We start from the raw sequence: 18,429 nt of genomic DNA, 5'->3' as shown, positions 1-18,429 counted from the left end.
TGGGGCAGAATGTAACACGATGAAATTAGTTTTACCAGTAATAGATGATTTTCAACCAAACATATTCAAAAAGTTCTTATTTCCATACATTACTACAATGAAATATTGATGAATGTGCTGCATTATATTACCATGATAGTAATCTTCCTTTCTCATTGTTCAAACTGCTGACAAAATTGTACACTTGGATTACTTATTTTAATGAAAGTTATTATGAAGAAATCATTTACCATTTTAAACATTTATTTACTGTAAGAGAGGGACAGATTATTAAGGCAGAGCTTTACAGTAGACATTTGAGTGTATCCATAAGCAGTAAATTATGTTAATTTTTGCTAGTGACAACAGAAAGTAGTGACAAATGACCAGGTACTGGTTCTTACATAATTTCATGGGGTTTTTTAATGTCAGATATATCATGAAGTTTTATTTGAAGCAATTCTTAATAATAGCATTATCAGTCTGTTTTGCTTCTCAAGCTTCTAGTCAGATCACATTTGAAATAAAATTTCTGGGTTTATGTTTGTATGTATCTTACTGAAAAATATTGATTATTTCTAATTGTACATTTCAGCTGAATCATCCTTTTCCTTAAATGTGATTCCAATTCATATTTGTGCATATTATACCAAGATTTTGATTAGCCTTGACCATTTTTTAATTAACTTTCCTTTTTTGTGACGTTTTATTATTGATTTTATAAATGTAATTTTTTATTAATTATGTCTAGATTTAGTATTCAGAAATTCAATAAAGTCTTCCATTAAGATTTTCTCATAACTCTGAAAATTATCTTTAGATTTATATTTCAATAAAAGCCATAATTTGGATTGGTTTAGTTTTATATGACCATCTGCATCATCATAGGTATTTGATAGTTATTCATACCTCCCTCTCTTTCATTCACTATAAGATCTTGACTTCTGCCTTCACCTTTTGAGACAGGTTGGATTTAGGTATTTTTCAAGAGGAAAATAGGAGACCTTGAAGTCATACTGAAAGATTGCATCTACTAAGGATGCAGGAGGTCTCTACTTAGGTTATTAGTTAAAAGATGTCTTTGTCAGGGTTTTGGGAAGAACCCAAAATGTAGGCCAGATGGTAGAATAATTATAGCAGAATTTTTAGAAGTGTAAAGATGTTCTGGGAGCATTACACAACAACAGGTGCTGCATTTCTCAGGTCTGATCAGTCAGTAAAAGCAAAATAAAAAAAGGAAATCTGCCTACTTAAAGTGTGAACAAATCATTATATGCAAAATGCAATAGAGCCATGTTTTGCTGTGTATTATGTTGTGCTGATAGAGCTGATGGAAATATGTGATTTCTCCCCAGGTGTAAATTCTGGTATTTGGATGTTAGCTTTTGCTTCCAATTGAAACAAAATTTCTCTTTATTGAACATTCTTCCAAGATGAAGAGTTCTGAATACTTTCAATTAGCAATGCTGACAGTCAGCTTTACAGTATTGTGTTTCAGCTTGTCTGTCTACAGGGATTTATTTGCTATCAACATTGAGATATGAAGCTTATGAATCATCATCGTTCTTTGTGTTGGTTGTAATTCTTGGTCCCTCATGGTGGGATCTTAAATGCAATCTGTGGTTTCCCTCTCTTGTGGTACATGATTATAGCTCAGCAATAATATATATCAGTGTATAATGGAATTTGTCCATCCCAGTCTGTAGATAAGTGTGTTCTCCTGGCCATGGATACCAACAAGAGATAAAGAGAGAAAAGACCCAGAACTACACTATTAAGAGGCAAAACAGCAGCCCAGGCAAATGTCAGCTGAGTATCAACATTGGAAAATCTTTCAGGTCAATAAATTGGAACTTTCTGCTTAAGAAGAGCTAAATAAAGAGCTTAATTTCACTTTTTCCATAAAACCACCTCTTATTCCAACAATACCTTACATTTTAAATGAAAATATTATTTCACTCTTCTGAACCGTGCTGCTTCTAAGTCATCTGTAAAAACATTTCTTCCTTTGGAAGGCTGTTTGGTCAACTGCTAAAAGGCCTGCAGTGTACACTGAAAAAGGAGGACTGTTTAGTTCAGACTCATAAATACTACTCAGAGTACTAATCAAGGTAATGGTTATGAATACTGAAAATTTTTATTTTCATAAATTATGAAAGTTTTTGTGTGTTTAACTATAGTGTACAGTATAGTATAGTATAAAAAAAGTTGTATTTATCAAGAGACTTGTATGTATCTCTCTTGGACGCTGTTATCACAGGAATCACAGGATAGGGACCCCAAAGCTCAGACAGCTTCAATCCCCGCCCCCCCCAGGTTATCTCTTGTTCCCTCTGAGGGAAATCTAGGGTTTTAACATTTAATTTCAATGCCAGTTTGACCCCCTAGTGTGAGATATTTTACTAATGTTTTACTATTTGAGGTAGAATGACTTTGTTTCTGTTTTGGAACCCTTACTATTTCTCTGTTTCAACAATTATATCCCCAGAAATTTAGATTGGACACCCCAAAGTGTATAAGGTTTGAACTCTTGGAAGTTGCCTGCTGAATCTACTACAAAACCTTTTGGGAATAGGAGACATAGTATTCTTCCTTCACACCCAAGGCATCTAGGCAAAGAGGCTCAGTTTTCATTCACTGTTAACATAAAGAAAGTCTACTCTTCTAAACCCAAGGAAGTAAATTCTGCTGAATTTTCACAGAGTTAAAGAACTCTGAGGACCAGCCTATAAATCAGTCTTCATCAGTAGATAACATGCACATAAAATCTGAGAAGTACAGGATGAGCTTGAATCGCAAACTAGGCATGCACACAGGCTCTGCACTGACACAGCTAAACACACAGGCTAGCAGAGAATGACAGTACCTTTACAAGCAGCTGCATAAACACACAACATGAATAGCCCTATCCTATTTCTGTGGTTCGTTGCTCAAGGAAAATATCGTTCACACTTACTGCTGATTTTTGTTCTCTCTACTGTCTTGCTTCAAGTCCCTCAGTCTGCAGCATGCAGCTCTCAAACCTCTCATCCTTGTCAGGGTCCGATTGGAGAAAAACCCTAGTGCTGGACCCTGTTTCAGTTCGTGATCCCAAGAGTGAAATTAAGACACAAACAAGGTCAAGTACTGTAACTGGACAGTTTATTACAAATTACAAAAAGACAGTTATTGTAAAAAAGGGAAAATATTGTAATAAAGGGGATAGCGATAGGACAGATTGGAAAAAAAGGGAGGAAATGAAATGAGAATTCGGGGTGCAGAGAGAGAGAGAGATAGTCACCACCGTGGATCCAGCGGTGTCCTGGGGATCCGTTGTCGTCATTGTTGGTGGTGGGAGTTCTTCAGGATTCATAGTCTCGTAGTATCAGAGGGTCTCCCAAGAGTCCATCAGTGGTGAGTGGCCTCGTAGAGGCGTCCTTCTGGAGTCCCCTTGAAGGTACACGTTTTGGTGGTTTTTTACTCCCCCTTTTATATTCCTGTTCCTGGTGGACCAGTTTTTCTGGTCTTGCAGCCAACTTCAGGGTGTCTGCACACACACAGGTGTCTGAAGCAATTCTTGGGATAATGGACAGCAATTCCTCACACTAATCCTTGAGGTAATGGATGAAAGAGTGTTATCAGCTCTTTCTCATTCATCCCTCAGGCCATGGATGGTGGAGTCCCAATTCAGCTCCTCACTCCCTTCTCCGGGGCAATGGATGGAAGAGTCTTATCTCAACTCCTCCCACCCATCTCTTAGACAATGGTTGGTGGAGTCCTATTTCAATTCCTAACACCAATTCTTGAGTCTGCACACACACAGGTGTCTGAAGCAATTCTTGGGATAATGGACGGCAATTCCTCACACTAGTCCTTGAGGTAATGGATGGAAGAGCGTTATCAGCTCTTTCCCACTCATCCCTCAGACTGTGGATGGTGGAGTCCCATCTCAGCTTGTCCTACCAATCTTTGAGACAATGGACAGTGGAGTCTGATTTCAGATCAGTCTCTCACAATCCTCCTGCTGACTGGTGCTGCCAGAAGTTTGCTAGTGGATTCACTTCTCCCAGATAGGGAACACACACACACACAAATGACTAAAACTAAAGCTACAGGGGATAGGACAGGCTCTGGTGATCAAGTGCAAAGTGCAGCAGCCTCCCTGTGTGCGGCATGCCCTATTATACTTCTCTCTGTTTTCCCATTCTTATTCATCCCCCATCCACCTTTGGTTCTTTCCGTAAATATCCTATAATAAATCTTGTCCAATCCCAGAATTGTCATGTTCAGTCCCAAAATTCACCTACTTGTGCACTCCATAATAAGGCCTATACCTCTTTAAGTAATCCCACTTTGTGTGCGTGGCATTTCAGAGTTTTCTCTTATTATAGATTGCTGTAGTAGATTTTGCAGCATAGACAATAGCTTAATGGTTTGTCTTTTATGGTCTTAGGAGTAGCTGATTCAGATGCATTAGGTTGGCTGTGTTCCCTACATTATCACTGTTTCTGTTATCAATCTCTATTTGAACTGCTCTTACCTAGGTATCTGTACAGTGCAGCATACTTAAGATTTATTATTCTAGTATTAAATCACAAAAAATAATAAAAATATTGTGGTTTAAATTTACCCATTCTGTTACTTTAATTCAAATTTCCACCTTATGATGGAGAATTAGCATTTTTCTGTTGCTTTTCTTGGCTTCTGTTTAGCTGTCATGAATATCAAGAGAAATACAACTGCAGCCTAACATTATCTGCTAAGAAAGTAAGCCTTAATTGGCTCCCACAGCTCTCATCACATTGCGACATGATTTCACTTTGTTCAGAATTTATCAGGCAGGATATATCTATCAAGACCTTTTTCACTGCAGAATTAATTACTTTAAATGGTAATATTTTTTGACTCAATGAGCAAGGATTATCTCAATTTTGGGAAAACAATTTGCTTTATGCATGGAAAAAACAGTTTTTAGAAATCAGCATTGGAAAAAGGAAAAATACCTCTACTTGTATTTCACTTAGTTTCATTGTGAGTAGTTGAAGTTTACTCCCAATGAAGTTTAGATGTTCTGTTAAATTGAGGCATCCACAAGTTATGAGTTTTTCTATGAACATCAGGCTTAGATGTTTTGAAGCAGAATTCAGCTGCTGTTAATTAAAGTCTCAGAATTCTAAGCATGTTCAGTGAGAATGGCTATTCTTATTTAATTTTTAAACACTACGTTGTAAGCAGAAGTTGGAGCAGCCTCCTTTATCCTACCACTAACCTGTTGTGCAGCTCTCTGATTGTACAATATTGATTGCAGAAGATGGTCACTCACAAAATGGTTTTTATAAGTGTTGCGTAAAAAAGAAGAAAAACCCAGGTCATTATCTCTATGCACTTTCTGAGAAATTACCTCATTTTAAAGAAAATCTCATTTTAACCAATTTTTTCTAACCTCAGATTAAATTTAAAAGAACTAGATTTAGTATTCTGTATTTCTTTATGGATGCAAGTTAGTACTTATACACTCCATAATTTACAAGAAATTGTACCATATATTATATAAGATATAAAGCTGTAGCTGACATACTTTATTTAATCTAATAAAATGAACACCATTCATTGATTTTTCTCCTTAAGCTACAAGTTTAATTTTCACAATACAGGAAGAAACTGTATGCATTTAAATTGTTAAAATTTAAAGTGTAGATTTCTCAGTTTCTAATAACTTCTTTTTCATTGTATCTCTTTCCTTTATTATGGGCAAAGGTGCAAAAAAGAAGACAGTAAAATGAATAGTCTTGTTAGACAAAAGGTCAAGCAAAAAAAAAGGTTAATTATAGTACAAGTGGTAGAAAATGTTATTATCATTTGCATATGAAAATGAGTTTCATTATGTTATCTTGTCAAAGACTTTTGCAATTTTAAATTCCAGATATTAATAAATGAGAAGGCTGCAACACATGCTAATATGGCAATTTGCAGGTACATTCATTGATCTGCTTTGTTTTTTTCTAGACAACTCAGTTGCAGTAACTTGCTCTTCTGATCACCATTAAATCGATACAAATATTGTGTCTACTAATAAGCAATCCATTCAAAAATCCTTATTGTTTAATTTATAATTGTGATTTTGTTGTCACGCGTGCATGCATAGAAATAAATTTCTTAGAGTACAATTTCTTGTAACTTATGGAGTAACTAGATGTGATCTTGGTTCTGTTTTGAACTGTATGTGTTTTGGTGGGAACTCACTTGGTAAAATAGTTTACAAAATATTCCATCCCTTGATTTGAGATTTTAATTGGTCAAGATCAATGATAATATGATATAACTATTCCTTAAATAGCATTCGCAGATATATATTAAAAATAAACCCTATTTTCTAATAGAAACACATTGCTATTCTACAACCGAGCATCATCTCTAGTTACCAGTCTTCTTGGCATTTCTGGGGGGGACGACAGAAATGTAGCTGTGTGTTGACCGATCTTTCTCTCTTGGAAAAAGTTTTCATATAGCTGAATTTGAAATGATAGTATAGTTTCATATTGTATTCCTGTGCAAATATATATATATATATAAAAAAAGTAAAGTTTCAGAGCTGTCATGTCAAATTTAGTTTGTGAAGGAAAAGTTTCATTAAAGTAATTCTTGACTAAATCCTTGTTTGCCTGTTATTGCACAGTAGTTTTACTCTTGGGAATTCACATTCAAATAAAGCAAGCTGTGCAGGATGCAGGTGCACTCAGCAACTCTGTTTTCATGACTATTTTAAAACTGGTGTAAACACAAAAACAGAAGGATTCTGGTTTGGGGCATGGGGTGGTTTTTGGTCTTCTTGATATGGTTTTTGTTATGTTCAGCAAGGTATATAATTCAGGAAAAACAAAACAAAACCTTGAGTCAAAGCAGAAGAGTTCTTAAGAGTGATAGGAAGCTTAGATCCAGAGAGGTGGTGAATGCTCCATCCCTGGAGACATTCAAGGCCAGGCTGGATGTGGTTCTGGGCAACCTGATCTAGTTGAAGGTGTCCCTGCTCATTTCAGGGGTGTTGGACTAGATGATCATTAAAGGTCTCTTCCAACCCAAACTATTCTATGATTCTATCCCCATTTTAGGCATGTAAGTAACACTTAAAGGCAGGGAGGTTAAATATACACTTGCTCTACTGAATGTTCCCCAGTGTATTCAACTGAGTCCTATAAGTAACAACTTAATTAGAATTTGTGCCTTACATGGAGGAGAATATGTAATAGCACATTTGCAGCAGTGATATTTTTATATTGTTAATTCCACATAGTCACTCTGGAATAAGAGAGTTATGATTCAACAAAGAATCTGTTCTCTGCATCTGAGCTTGAGTTTCAAAATTGCCCTCGTGTTTGTACTGTTGTACAGTGTTGTCTATGCTTTTCCTTGCACATGCCATGTATTCTCTATAATTACTATTTTCAGTGTCATTTCTAATATTTCATGATCTCATATAATAAATTTAATCAACTGAAATCACCTACATATCAGGAAAAATGCAATAAATAATTTAGAACTGAACCCAATTTTCAGACATGCAGATTGTGCAGCTAGAAAAAAGATTTATTCAGTGATGTGTATTCATGTATTCTCATCAGATGGAGAAAGTAAAATCTGATTATTTGAATATATCAACAAAAGAATCCATCAAGGAAAAAATACAGTAAGAGGTTACTAGAATAATAAAATTATGTTGCTTCTTAGCTGCAAGTTTGCTAAAAACCTGTCACCCCTAATATCATAGAAATGCAAAATTCTCAATAAGCTTATGAAATCTCAAAGGGAGTTGTTATTTCTTCCTGTTCTTCATTTCTGAGGCCACATCTGAAGCACTTGTCTGGTTTTTGGCTGTTTGGTTCAAAACAACTTTACCCAGATTATACAGACAGCTTTGTGGAACCTCCACTTTGGAAGATACACAGAACTAGAATAGACAACACCCTGACAGTGAATTTGTCCCTCCTTTTAGCTGCCATTGGATCAAATGATTTTCAGAGGTCTCTTTCAACCTAACTTCTGTAATTTTTGTAATTTATAAATTTGCCACTGTTCGTTTTGGGTCAGATGTGCTCTAATCAATATGCACTTGATTTGTACCAATTCAGTGTAGTACTTCTCTCTTAAATGTTAAATATTCAGTTACATACAGTTACTAAGATCAGCCAAGGGAAAACAGACAGAAGTTGTGAGCAGGGAAACTCTAATCAGGTATTTGCAAGGAAAAGATCATGTTGAGGATGGTCAGACACTGGTACAGGTGGTCCAAAAAGGCTGTGGAATCTCTATCACTTAAGATATTTAAAATTATATTGGAACAAGCCCCTGAGCAACCTATTGCAGGCTGGCCGTTGTTTGAGGGTGGGGAGTTCGACTAGAAAATCTCCAGAGATCTTCCAACTCTAATTATTCTGTAATTCCATGATACTGTAGGATACTTCAAAATATCATGCAGTTGGTATCAAAATGACATAGATACTATTGCTGCCAAATGTTTAATTTTATGAATAAATTATTTCTATAACAGAAATAATTTTAAAACTGAAATCCAAAACAAAACAAAACAAAAACAAATGAACAAAAACCCGAACAAAAACCAACCAAACATGCATCTAAAAATAAAACAAAAAAGTGCTGTTTTTTCCTTAAATTACTCCATAAAGTCTACGTCTCCAGGTTACTTCCTGAGAACAGGTTTGAATGAAGCTTCATGCCATTCTACTGCTTTTCAGCATTGTCTTAGCCCTCATGTGTGACAAGACTTCTTGATGATGAGCCGTTCTTTTGGGGTTAGCCACCAAAAAATTCCCTTTCCTGTTTAAAGAAAGTTTTTATGGGCTCCAAATTTCTCATATACTCTACTTGAGATACCTTCATTCTAAATGCCTTGGCTTTACTATGTAGGAACAAACAACAGTCCATACCAATTAAAAAAAGTTCCTGTGGCTACACAGTTACGCTTTGTTGAACAAACCATTTGACAGTCTGAGCGGTAATCCCATGCTGCACAGTTGTGTTCAATGGAGTGTAAGTATCTTTAGTGTGAGCCGGCATGGTGTGTCACAGGATGCCGTATCACAGAAATGATACAGAAATGGCTATGCAATCCTAGAGGTCATTTGTTTAGAATGGGGTTGCATCAGCCTCTATTTCCATTCTGTGATCTCTTTTTTCCTTGTAGAAAAATAGAATTCTTTTTTTGCCTTTTCATTGAGGTATATTTTGGGATATGTTCCCCACAGAGTTAAACAATTTCTAATTAGATTGCTTTAGTGTGTTTGATAAACATTGCACACTATCTGAGAGGTAGGTTAAGCCTTAAGAGTTGCTAATAGAGGAGAGTTCTGTGATACAGGCATGGCTGAGGTATTTTCTCTGAATTTTGACAGCCTCAAGAAGGGGTGTCGTGTCAACAAAAAAATAAACTACTGTAAAGTGTTAAAAAAAAAAAAGAAAAAGAGGGGGGGCAGGGAGAGAGAGAGACTGGTGACAGCAGGCCAAGGGGTCATTGTTTCAGAAGAGGAACAAGGATGGTGAGGGAGATGCTTAGTGGAAAATCTATCTCACAGGATGTTGACCAGAGAAAATGAACCGTAGCAAAGTAAGCAATTCTCTGTTGGCTCTCCTTACTCTAACATAGCCTTCCAGCTGGTACTATAAATCTAATTACTGCAGTGCATCCCATCACTACTAGTGCCTAATATATTGAGTATTCTGCTCTTCAGCATTCTCTTACCCCTGAATTGTGACAGGACATCAGAAAGTGAGTTCAGCAAAGGGCAAGGAGGATAATCAGAGGGCTGAAGTACCTCTCCTGTGAAGACAGGCTGAGAGCTGGGGTTGTTCAGCCTGGAGAAGAGAAGGCTCTGGGGAGACCTTAGAGCAGCTTCCAATTCCTAAAGAAGGCTGCAAGAGGGGGGCTTTTTACAAGGGTTTGTAGCACACAGGACAAGGGGGAATGGCTTTAACTGAAAGAGGGTTGATTAGACATTAGGAAGAAATTCCTCACTGTGAGGGTGGTGAGGCGCTGGAGCAGGCTGCCCCAAGAAGTTGTGACTGCCCCATCACTGGCAGTATTCAAGGCCAGGTTGGATGGGGCATTGAGCAACCTGGTGTAGCGAAAGGTGCCCCTACCCATGGCAGGCGGGGTTGAAGCTGATATTTAACCCTAACCATCCTGTGATTCTATGATTCCATGCTGCTGTTTAGTTATACCTGCACCATCACAATATAGATTTCAATATCCCTGCTCCAGAGCTCCACAAAGGAATTATTTCTGAGGTAGTCCTGGCTTTGTTCAGGGATTATGGTAGACAGTCTTGTCTGTTATCAGGAAATGAATTTTATGTGCTGCTGTGTTCCCTCCCCTGCAACTTCTTATCAGTGAAGGTGGGAATTAGGACATAATCTCTTTCAAAAGGAGAGAATTCTTGAAGTTTCTTTGAATGTTTGTCCCCTTTGCTCTGCATGTTTTGTAATTTCTGGTTCTGGTTCTACCTGTTATATTACCTCACCCAGTTATGCTCTTCGTAACTGCAGATGCAGTCTAGCACCTACTAACTCATGTACTTAGTTGTGGAGAAAGAAAAGACTAGAACGCATGAAGCATGAGTATTGCCTAACTGGATTCTGTATTTAGTGATCATATAGGAAATATATGAATGTAGATATTTTTGGCATGCATCAATCATGAACTTGTCAGTATGATGTTACTCTTCTTATGCAGCATCATCATTCTGGTATACTTATTAAATATAGGAAACAGCAATTCATGGAAAGTTCCTGTTTTGATAAAAATAAATTAATACAGAAACTGGAATGAGATCACATTTGCTGATGCTTCCGTCAGCTATGCCTTACTGTATATTTGCTTCTGGCACAGCATGGTTTTCACACTTCCTGAACAAACATGGGGTTTCTAGGCATGTCAACTGACATAAAGAAATACTAGTATTTTATTTAGATCAATAACCAGCAGTTTTGGTCTGAATACTCTAAAATAATAATAATAATAAAATAAATAAAAGAGGACAAAAATAACAAAAATAAAAATAAGACTGCAAATTAAATTCCTGTGTTGCTTACCATTTAAAAGATACTATGTGCCAACATGTTATCATATACCTGAAATACTGCAGTATTCACATGTTCATTTACTAAAAGATAACTACTTAAGGAATAAAAGCTCAAGGATTTCGCGTACCAAAAAATTACCACAAGGGTGCGAATTGTTGCATGCCAGTTTAAAATACCTCTATTTCATTTCTTAGAGTACAATTCAATTACTCCTGCTGGCATTTACCACTGAATGTCAACCCTTAGAAGCACACCTATAAAACAGTCGCTGCACTGTGAGGAAAAGAGGACTCTGACATAACTGCTGGATTGACTTTTGCATAATCTAAACTCTGGTTAACTGAATACTTGCTGCCCTTATCCAAAGTCCTGATTTTTGGTTTTGTTTTTTTTTTTTTCCCTAGTAACTTTGAATCCCTCTAAAACTAGTGGAAAAACAGAGTTGTACTCTAAGGTTTCAGGCTATGCATATTCATGTAACACTGAATACAATTTTCCAGGCACAGAACTGAAATCACTCCTGTAATGATTTCTATTATTTTCTGTTTCAATATAACTTCTCCTCTGGGACCACACCAACAGAAAAGCACAGTAGAAGAGGTTACATTTGGAATGAATTAAAACAGTGAAGGAAAAGTACTTGATTCATTGTGGAAGAGTTCTGTGATCCTAAAGTTGTATAAATGATAATGTGAAAATCTGGCAGCCTCTTTATTTCTTCCACTGTTCAATATGAGTTTCTCAGTTTGCTTTGGGATTACAGAAGATAAGGAAGGCTTCTCTTTGAAAATGGTATAGTTGCTTCTTGGATATTAAGATACATGAAAAAAATAGTATTTGAACCACCAGAGACTGCACTTAGAGATTTATTTATGTGGAAAAAAAACCCAAACCCACAAACTTAATCCTTTTATTATACGAAACAAAACCTCACATTAGTTGAAATATTGACATATCCTGCTAGAAATTGCTTTGTAAGCATTTTGGGTATTGATGATAAGTTTTAGTATTATATTTATAATCATCATACCCTAAATTAATCTATCATGGACAGTTCAAACTTCAATTTATAGTTTCACTGTAAAAAGAAAGATTCAGGAAATATTGAAATAATGAGACATTCAAATAAACAGTTACAGAGAAGGGTGTATGATAGACTTTCAAATTTTATTTTGTAATGTAATTTTTTCAGGCTTAGAATATTTGGACTTGTAGATCACATTATTGGTATAATAGAAATTACTGTTAGAATGTGAATTTATTTTTTTAAATAGGTTGCATACCATATCACTGCCTTTTCACAGATGTTATAGCTGTCATATCTAGCATTAACTCATACACTGAAAGCTGCTTTTAGTGAGTTTGGATCTTGACTATTGGCTGGTTTTGAAGAAAAAAAACAGATTCTGAATTGCAGCAAACCTTTTTAAGATCATATTATGCGAGGTAGTAGACTGATGGGTCGACAGCGGGTCGAAGGAGGTGATCCTGCCCCTCTACTCTGCTCTCATGAGACCTCACTTGGAGTATTGTGCACAGTTCTGGTGTCCTCCACATAAAAAGGACATGGAACTGTTGGAGCAAGTCCAGAGGAGGGCCACGAGGATGATCAGGGAACTTGAGCACCTCCCGTATGAAGACAGGCTGAGAAAGTTGGGGCTGTTCAGCCTGGAGAAGAGAAGGCTGCGTGGAGACCTCATAGCAGCCTTCCAGTATCTGAAGGGGGCCTACAAGGATGCTGGGGAGGGACTCTTCATCAGGGACTGTAGTGATAGGACAAGGGGTAATGGGTTCGAACTTAAACAGGGGAAGTTTAGATTGGATATAAGGAAGAAGTTCTTTACTGTGAGGGTGGTGAGGCACTGGAATGGGTTGCCCAGGGAGTTTGTGAATGCTTCATCCTTGGCAGTGTTCAAGGCCAGGTTGGATGAGGCCTTGGGTGGCATGGTTTAGTGTGGGGTGTCCCTGCCCACGGCAGGGGGGTTGGAACTAGATGATCTTAAGGTCCTTTCCAACCCTAACTATTCTATGATTCTATGATGTGAGTCTTCTTGTTGTAATCCATCTGGCATGTGACAAATGCGTGGGTTATTTTGGACTGTCTGGTAGGATAGGCAAAGTTTTCTACTGAGTTGGTGATAGAAGAAAGCCTTTCAGACTGAAATGCTATATGGCCATGCAAAATCAGTAAGCTAAACAACATTCATCCTGACAGACGAAGTCAATGTATATTTTTATTGGAGCTGGGATAGGAGAGGGAAATGAAGTTATAGCTAATCTGTTACAGGATTTCTCCTTTTCAAGAAACTTCAGTCTTTCTACATCTTAGCTTAAACTTCCTTCTCTTCAAGACCTCATCTCTCCCAACCATTATGGTGGTTGATGTACTAGTGACAAATGATCCATTTAGTAGAGTGTTGTTGTCTTTTGAAAGTGTAGCACTTCACTAACATGTTGCCATGTGATCATACAAGACACAAAGGAGAATAAACATAAGGGTTTTTTTTTTAATATTTTTTAATAAAATAATAAAAATATTTTATTAATTTTAAATAAAATACAATACAATGCATTTTATTGTTATTTTTATTGCATTTAAATCTTAAATTATTTATTCAACAGCTGTGAATGAGCTATATCTCCAGCTTTATGTAGAGCAGTACAAGCAATTACAAACTTTGCTTTTGTGATCTAATGAGAATTTTTATTATTGTATATTTCCTAGTGCTACTTAATTATATGAGTTCAGAATTAATATCACCCATACTGGTCTTTTAATTGGTTTGAACATAAGCATCTGTGTTCCTGACAGTGTTTCTCTTTAGCAGTTACGTTAAAAGTTTGTTTGATGACAGCAATAGAATAATTATATCAAATACAAGTTGAAATGAATATGTCTACTTTTTATTACACAAAATAATTTATAAAATCTGTCCTAACCGAAATGCAGAGTTACTGCTATATGATAAAAGATTGCAATATAAAGTCATTAAAAGAATCATGCAGATAAGAGTCATTAACTGTGTACATTTGCCTAATGAAAATGGAAAGCAAAAATCTCCTAACTGATTCATAATCGTTTGGGTTGAGGGCTCATAATCAGTGATGTGACAGATTAAAGGAACACTGGTTTCACATTTGAACATGATGAAAACTTTATGGAGATATGTCTGACACACTGACGAAGTAAAATTCACAGCGTGATATTTACTTGTATTTTGGATGACTTGCATCACTTCCAAGATGCTTCTCTGGAATTATTCATCTGTCAGCAGTTCAAAGAATACAGTAGAGTACTTTATAAACAAGATGTGCATGCCTGGCAAATGCATTGTGTGATGAGAATGTAGCTTCCAAGATTTTTTATTCAGTGACTAGAGCAATTTCATAATCTTGTAGTAGCTGGTATTTAGAAAGGAGTGTAGTTTCTCTTTCTTGTTTAGTGATAGCATATGGAATCTTAGTGTCTGATTATTTTCTGGCTTAGCATTAAACATTCATCTTTGTGTGCAGAAGTATATGGCTTGCAACTACTTGCAGAGTAGGTCATACATAAACAGTACCATAGTCAGGATGGTGACTATACCATGTACCAAAGATGTACAGTACAAAAGTTTCAAAACAGGATTTTGAGTGTAGACTGTTGCATAACCTCTCAGGTACCTAAATAACTCAACTAAAAATAAAAAATTCTCTAGTCTGAGACTGCTAGTGTTTTAAAGATCAGACTCACATTTCATTACTTAAAACACATGGTTTACCAAGACTGCAGAGTGCAGTGGGTGTCTCTCTTCTCATGTTAGTACATAATGCATTGCATTGATGGGGAATTCCAGGCTTGCTGCTCTGAGTAGCATGCTTCATAGCTGCGTAAAATACAGGGTGAAAAAAGTAGGGTGGGATGTGTTCTGCAAGGATAATTTAGGCCAGTTGTTCCCCCCACCTCTATCAGTTTCATTTATTACCAAACATAATAGGGGCCAGTTTTTATCTCATCAAAAAATCTGTGAATTCATGTCTCAAACTAATACTAAGAGATATTTTGAAAAAAAATGTTGGTAAGTAGTTATAAAAGCTCTTACTGCAGATTGTTTCTTGAATGTAATAGGCAGTTTGCACAGAAGAATGATCTTAAAGCTTCTTTGAAAGGAATGTGGTTATTTGTCTGAACTTAGTAAAGCAAAGACAGTAATGACAAACATTTTGATGGAAAACATGAACTCTCCTGTTAGTAAAAGTGAGGTGGGTTTTCAACAGAATGTTAGAAACTTGATAAGGTTTGATTGTACAACATGAGCTGCACTGTACAAAAGAACAGAATAGAAATTTATTTTGAATGGATGAGTCACACTACACATAAATTGCTGGGTTTCTTTATATGTTTAAGTGGTATTAATTTTCTGTTTATAAGATATTGAAATTAATACCAATCTTTGAAGTTACAGTATATTTACACAAACATTTTTCATTAAATAGTAATAATTGACAAACCCACATTGACTCAAAATGTTGAAAAAACAGGCAATAACTTCTGGATTCTTTGTTTTCCTTTTTCCTCTCCTCTTTTAGAATTGGGCAGAAAAAGCAGAGAAACAGAAACTACTGTCAGATACCCTTGACCTTTCAGAGCTATTTCATCCAGACACATTTCTTAATGCTTTACGCCAGGAGACTGCAAGGTGAGGGAATATAATCTATCTATTTGTGCTAATGTACCTTTGTTCCCTACACGTGAAGATAAGTATTTCATTTTCAGGACACAGATCCAACAAATTATGTCAATTGCTGTCATTAGTCATCTCATTTTCATTACTTACACTGAAGTAGAATAGCTGTGAGGTACTTTCTTAAGTGCTGATTATTTTCTTTATTTTAGATGAAATTAATTTTTTTCTTCAAAGACATAGTATGATATGGTACACATTGAAATACATTGGTTTTGGTGTTGTATTTCATTTCCTGTTGTTACATGTCTTTACAGTTTACTATATATATGTTTCCCTTGCAGAGTAATGAGCTGTTCAGTGGACAGCCTTAAATTTACAGCATCATGGAAAGGACGAATACAGGAAGGCAAACTTCAAGTTAAGGTATTTTACCATGATGTTTTAGTAGAAGTTTATAAACATGTTTTATTTGAATAGTCTAAGTCATCTGTCCATAAACTTACTGGAAAACTGAGCTATAAATACATTGGTGTACCTGAGATACAAGGCTGGTTAATTGTATATGGCTACAAAAATGGTAGTGCAAAAATTCTGCAGAAATGGAAGAAGGAAAGCAGTTATCTTTTTAGCCATGTGTAGTCACAGTGCTTATTTGAAATTTCAAATTTAGACTTATTCTTGCTCCATTCCCTTTAACCAGCTCTTAGATAAAATTTTAAGCTGCAGTTCCATTAGTTAATATCTAACTATTGTCCAGAAAGACTTGTGGCATTTAGCAAGAGGAATTACACATGTAAATTTGCAAGTCTGAGGCCATGTGCTAGCATTTATTGAATCACTTTCAATTGAAAGACTTCTAAGGAAGTTAAACCAAAGTAAACTATAATGTGACTAGCATTTGATATGATAAAACTCCAACAATTTTTTTATGGACACTTAGGGCTACAGCTAGCAGCCAGAAAGTCATTACTGTTTGCTTAGACAGCAGTGTGGAGATGAGTCCTTGAATGGTTTAGTTTAGCTTCTTAACATTTCAGGTGGCACTGCCACTTTGGCTGAATCCAGATCTCTTTGCACCTGTTTTATACTTAAATTTTGTAGGGAGTTCACAAAGTAAATTTTCAATGCTACATCTTCCAACAGATATGTTGGTCCCATGATAATACTGCACAGGTGAAAGTGCTGTGTTCAGCACAGAGCATGGCACTTTTAAGTGAATTCTTACAGAAACATGGCTGAATAATGCAGAGCACTCACCACACTACTGTGTACTGATGTGCAGGTAAAGCAGAGAGATTGCTAGACTAGAAGAGAAAAGCAAGTGCCAGGCCACCTTTTCTAGAAGTGCAGGCAGACACAAGGCTGTGGGAGATATTAAAGTTCTGGGTTGGCTGCTGACAGTATCTAAAATTATTAATACAGAATGTGTAAGAATTCATATTCCTAAAATATTAATAGCTTGTAAAGCTAGAAAAGATAACCATTATCATCCAATCTGACCTTTATACACTACATTCTTTTGAATTCCTGTTGGAACTAGAGAATATAGTTTATAAAATTATTCAGTCTTGGTATTTAAATAAGAGTAATGGCTGCCTACTTCATTAGTGAGAAACAGATGGGTTACTAGAACCTGGAGATAAATAAACCAAGGGACATATAAGGCCGTTTGGTTCCCTGGGATAAATTTGAGATATAATGAACCTGAGAGCATGAAAATCACATGTTCTGTGGTTCCAGATTCAGCCAGGACTTCTGAGTACATACCAGTGAGCCAAAATTGAGTTTCACTCAATGAGAACACTCATTCTAATAGGCTATCAGCTGCAGATCCTAGAAGCTTGGACTTCTTCAAAACCATCTTTGAAAAATGTCAGTCTCTGGTTTGAAATAGCTGCTTGGAAACTAACAAAAGGATAATCAGTGTGGTTATTTTTTAAGAAATAGGTAAGAATCCTGTCAAGTTTACTCACTTGATTTGGATATTATCCTTTCCTCCGTAAAAGTAATATTCAGTGAATCTGTATTTGTAAATATTCACCATTATCTTCACTGCTCCTTTCAATCTTTGATGTACAGAAAGGCTTTGGAATCCTTTGCCATGCTGAATATTTAGATTACTTTCCATGAGATTTCCTTCGTCATGCTCATGGAGAACTAGGGAGAAATTTTCACACTAGTAAAGCTAAATACCACATGGACTGTAACTAGGGCATAAAAATGTCAGTGATTCAGAAAAATAATCCCCTAAAGTGTGTCTTGTTTGATAAGGATCCTCTGGGTTGCACATTAAGATTGATTCACATGACCAATATGAATTCTAATACTGGTAAAGTTAATGTATCTGTAGTTTCAAGAATCCAGGCTGAACTTTATAAAATGGGGATCTATTTTGCATGTGGACTCCAAGAAAAAAAAAGGTTAATTTGATAATCTTTGATAAGCCACTCCGTTCTTATGTAAGATAGATCTTAAAATTATCAGAAAGTTTGTGATTAAATAAGTGGTAGAATTGATAAATATGATTTTTTTTTTAATTATTATTATGTATGTGTTAATACTGCATGTTCCTTCTTCACATGATTGAGACTGCAGGCTTCAAATTACATCTCTCACATCCCCTACAAGAACCAGATCATGGTACAGGCTATTCTGAGGTTTATCAGTCTCAATTTATGCTAGTGGTGCTATTTCACTTTGTGTAACTATT

General features: G+C 36.1%; 1 protein-coding gene across 1 annotated transcript in view; it reads left to right on the top strand.

Annotated features, from left to right (window-relative positions):
- Window positions 1-18,429, top strand: part of DYNC2H1 (dynein cytoplasmic 2 heavy chain 1) — a 170,320-nt gene that overhangs the window by 136,139 nt on the left and 15,752 nt on the right. The window contains exons 84-85 of the mRNA XM_080612498.1: window positions 15,622-15,731; window positions 16,061-16,142. Coding sequence (XP_080468624.1) covers window positions 15,622-15,731; window positions 16,061-16,142 — 192 coding nt within the window. The remainder of the gene's footprint in view (window positions 1-15,621; window positions 15,732-16,060; window positions 16,143-18,429) is intronic.

This window comes from Psittacula echo (genome assembly GCF_963264785.1).
Source record: "Psittacula echo genome assembly, chromosome: 3".
Classification (NCBI taxonomy): Eukaryota; Metazoa; Chordata; class Aves; order Psittaciformes; family Psittacidae; genus Psittacula; species Psittacula echo.
Note: the sequence above shows the minus strand (reverse complement) of the source record. Positions and strands in the feature narration are given on the sequence as shown.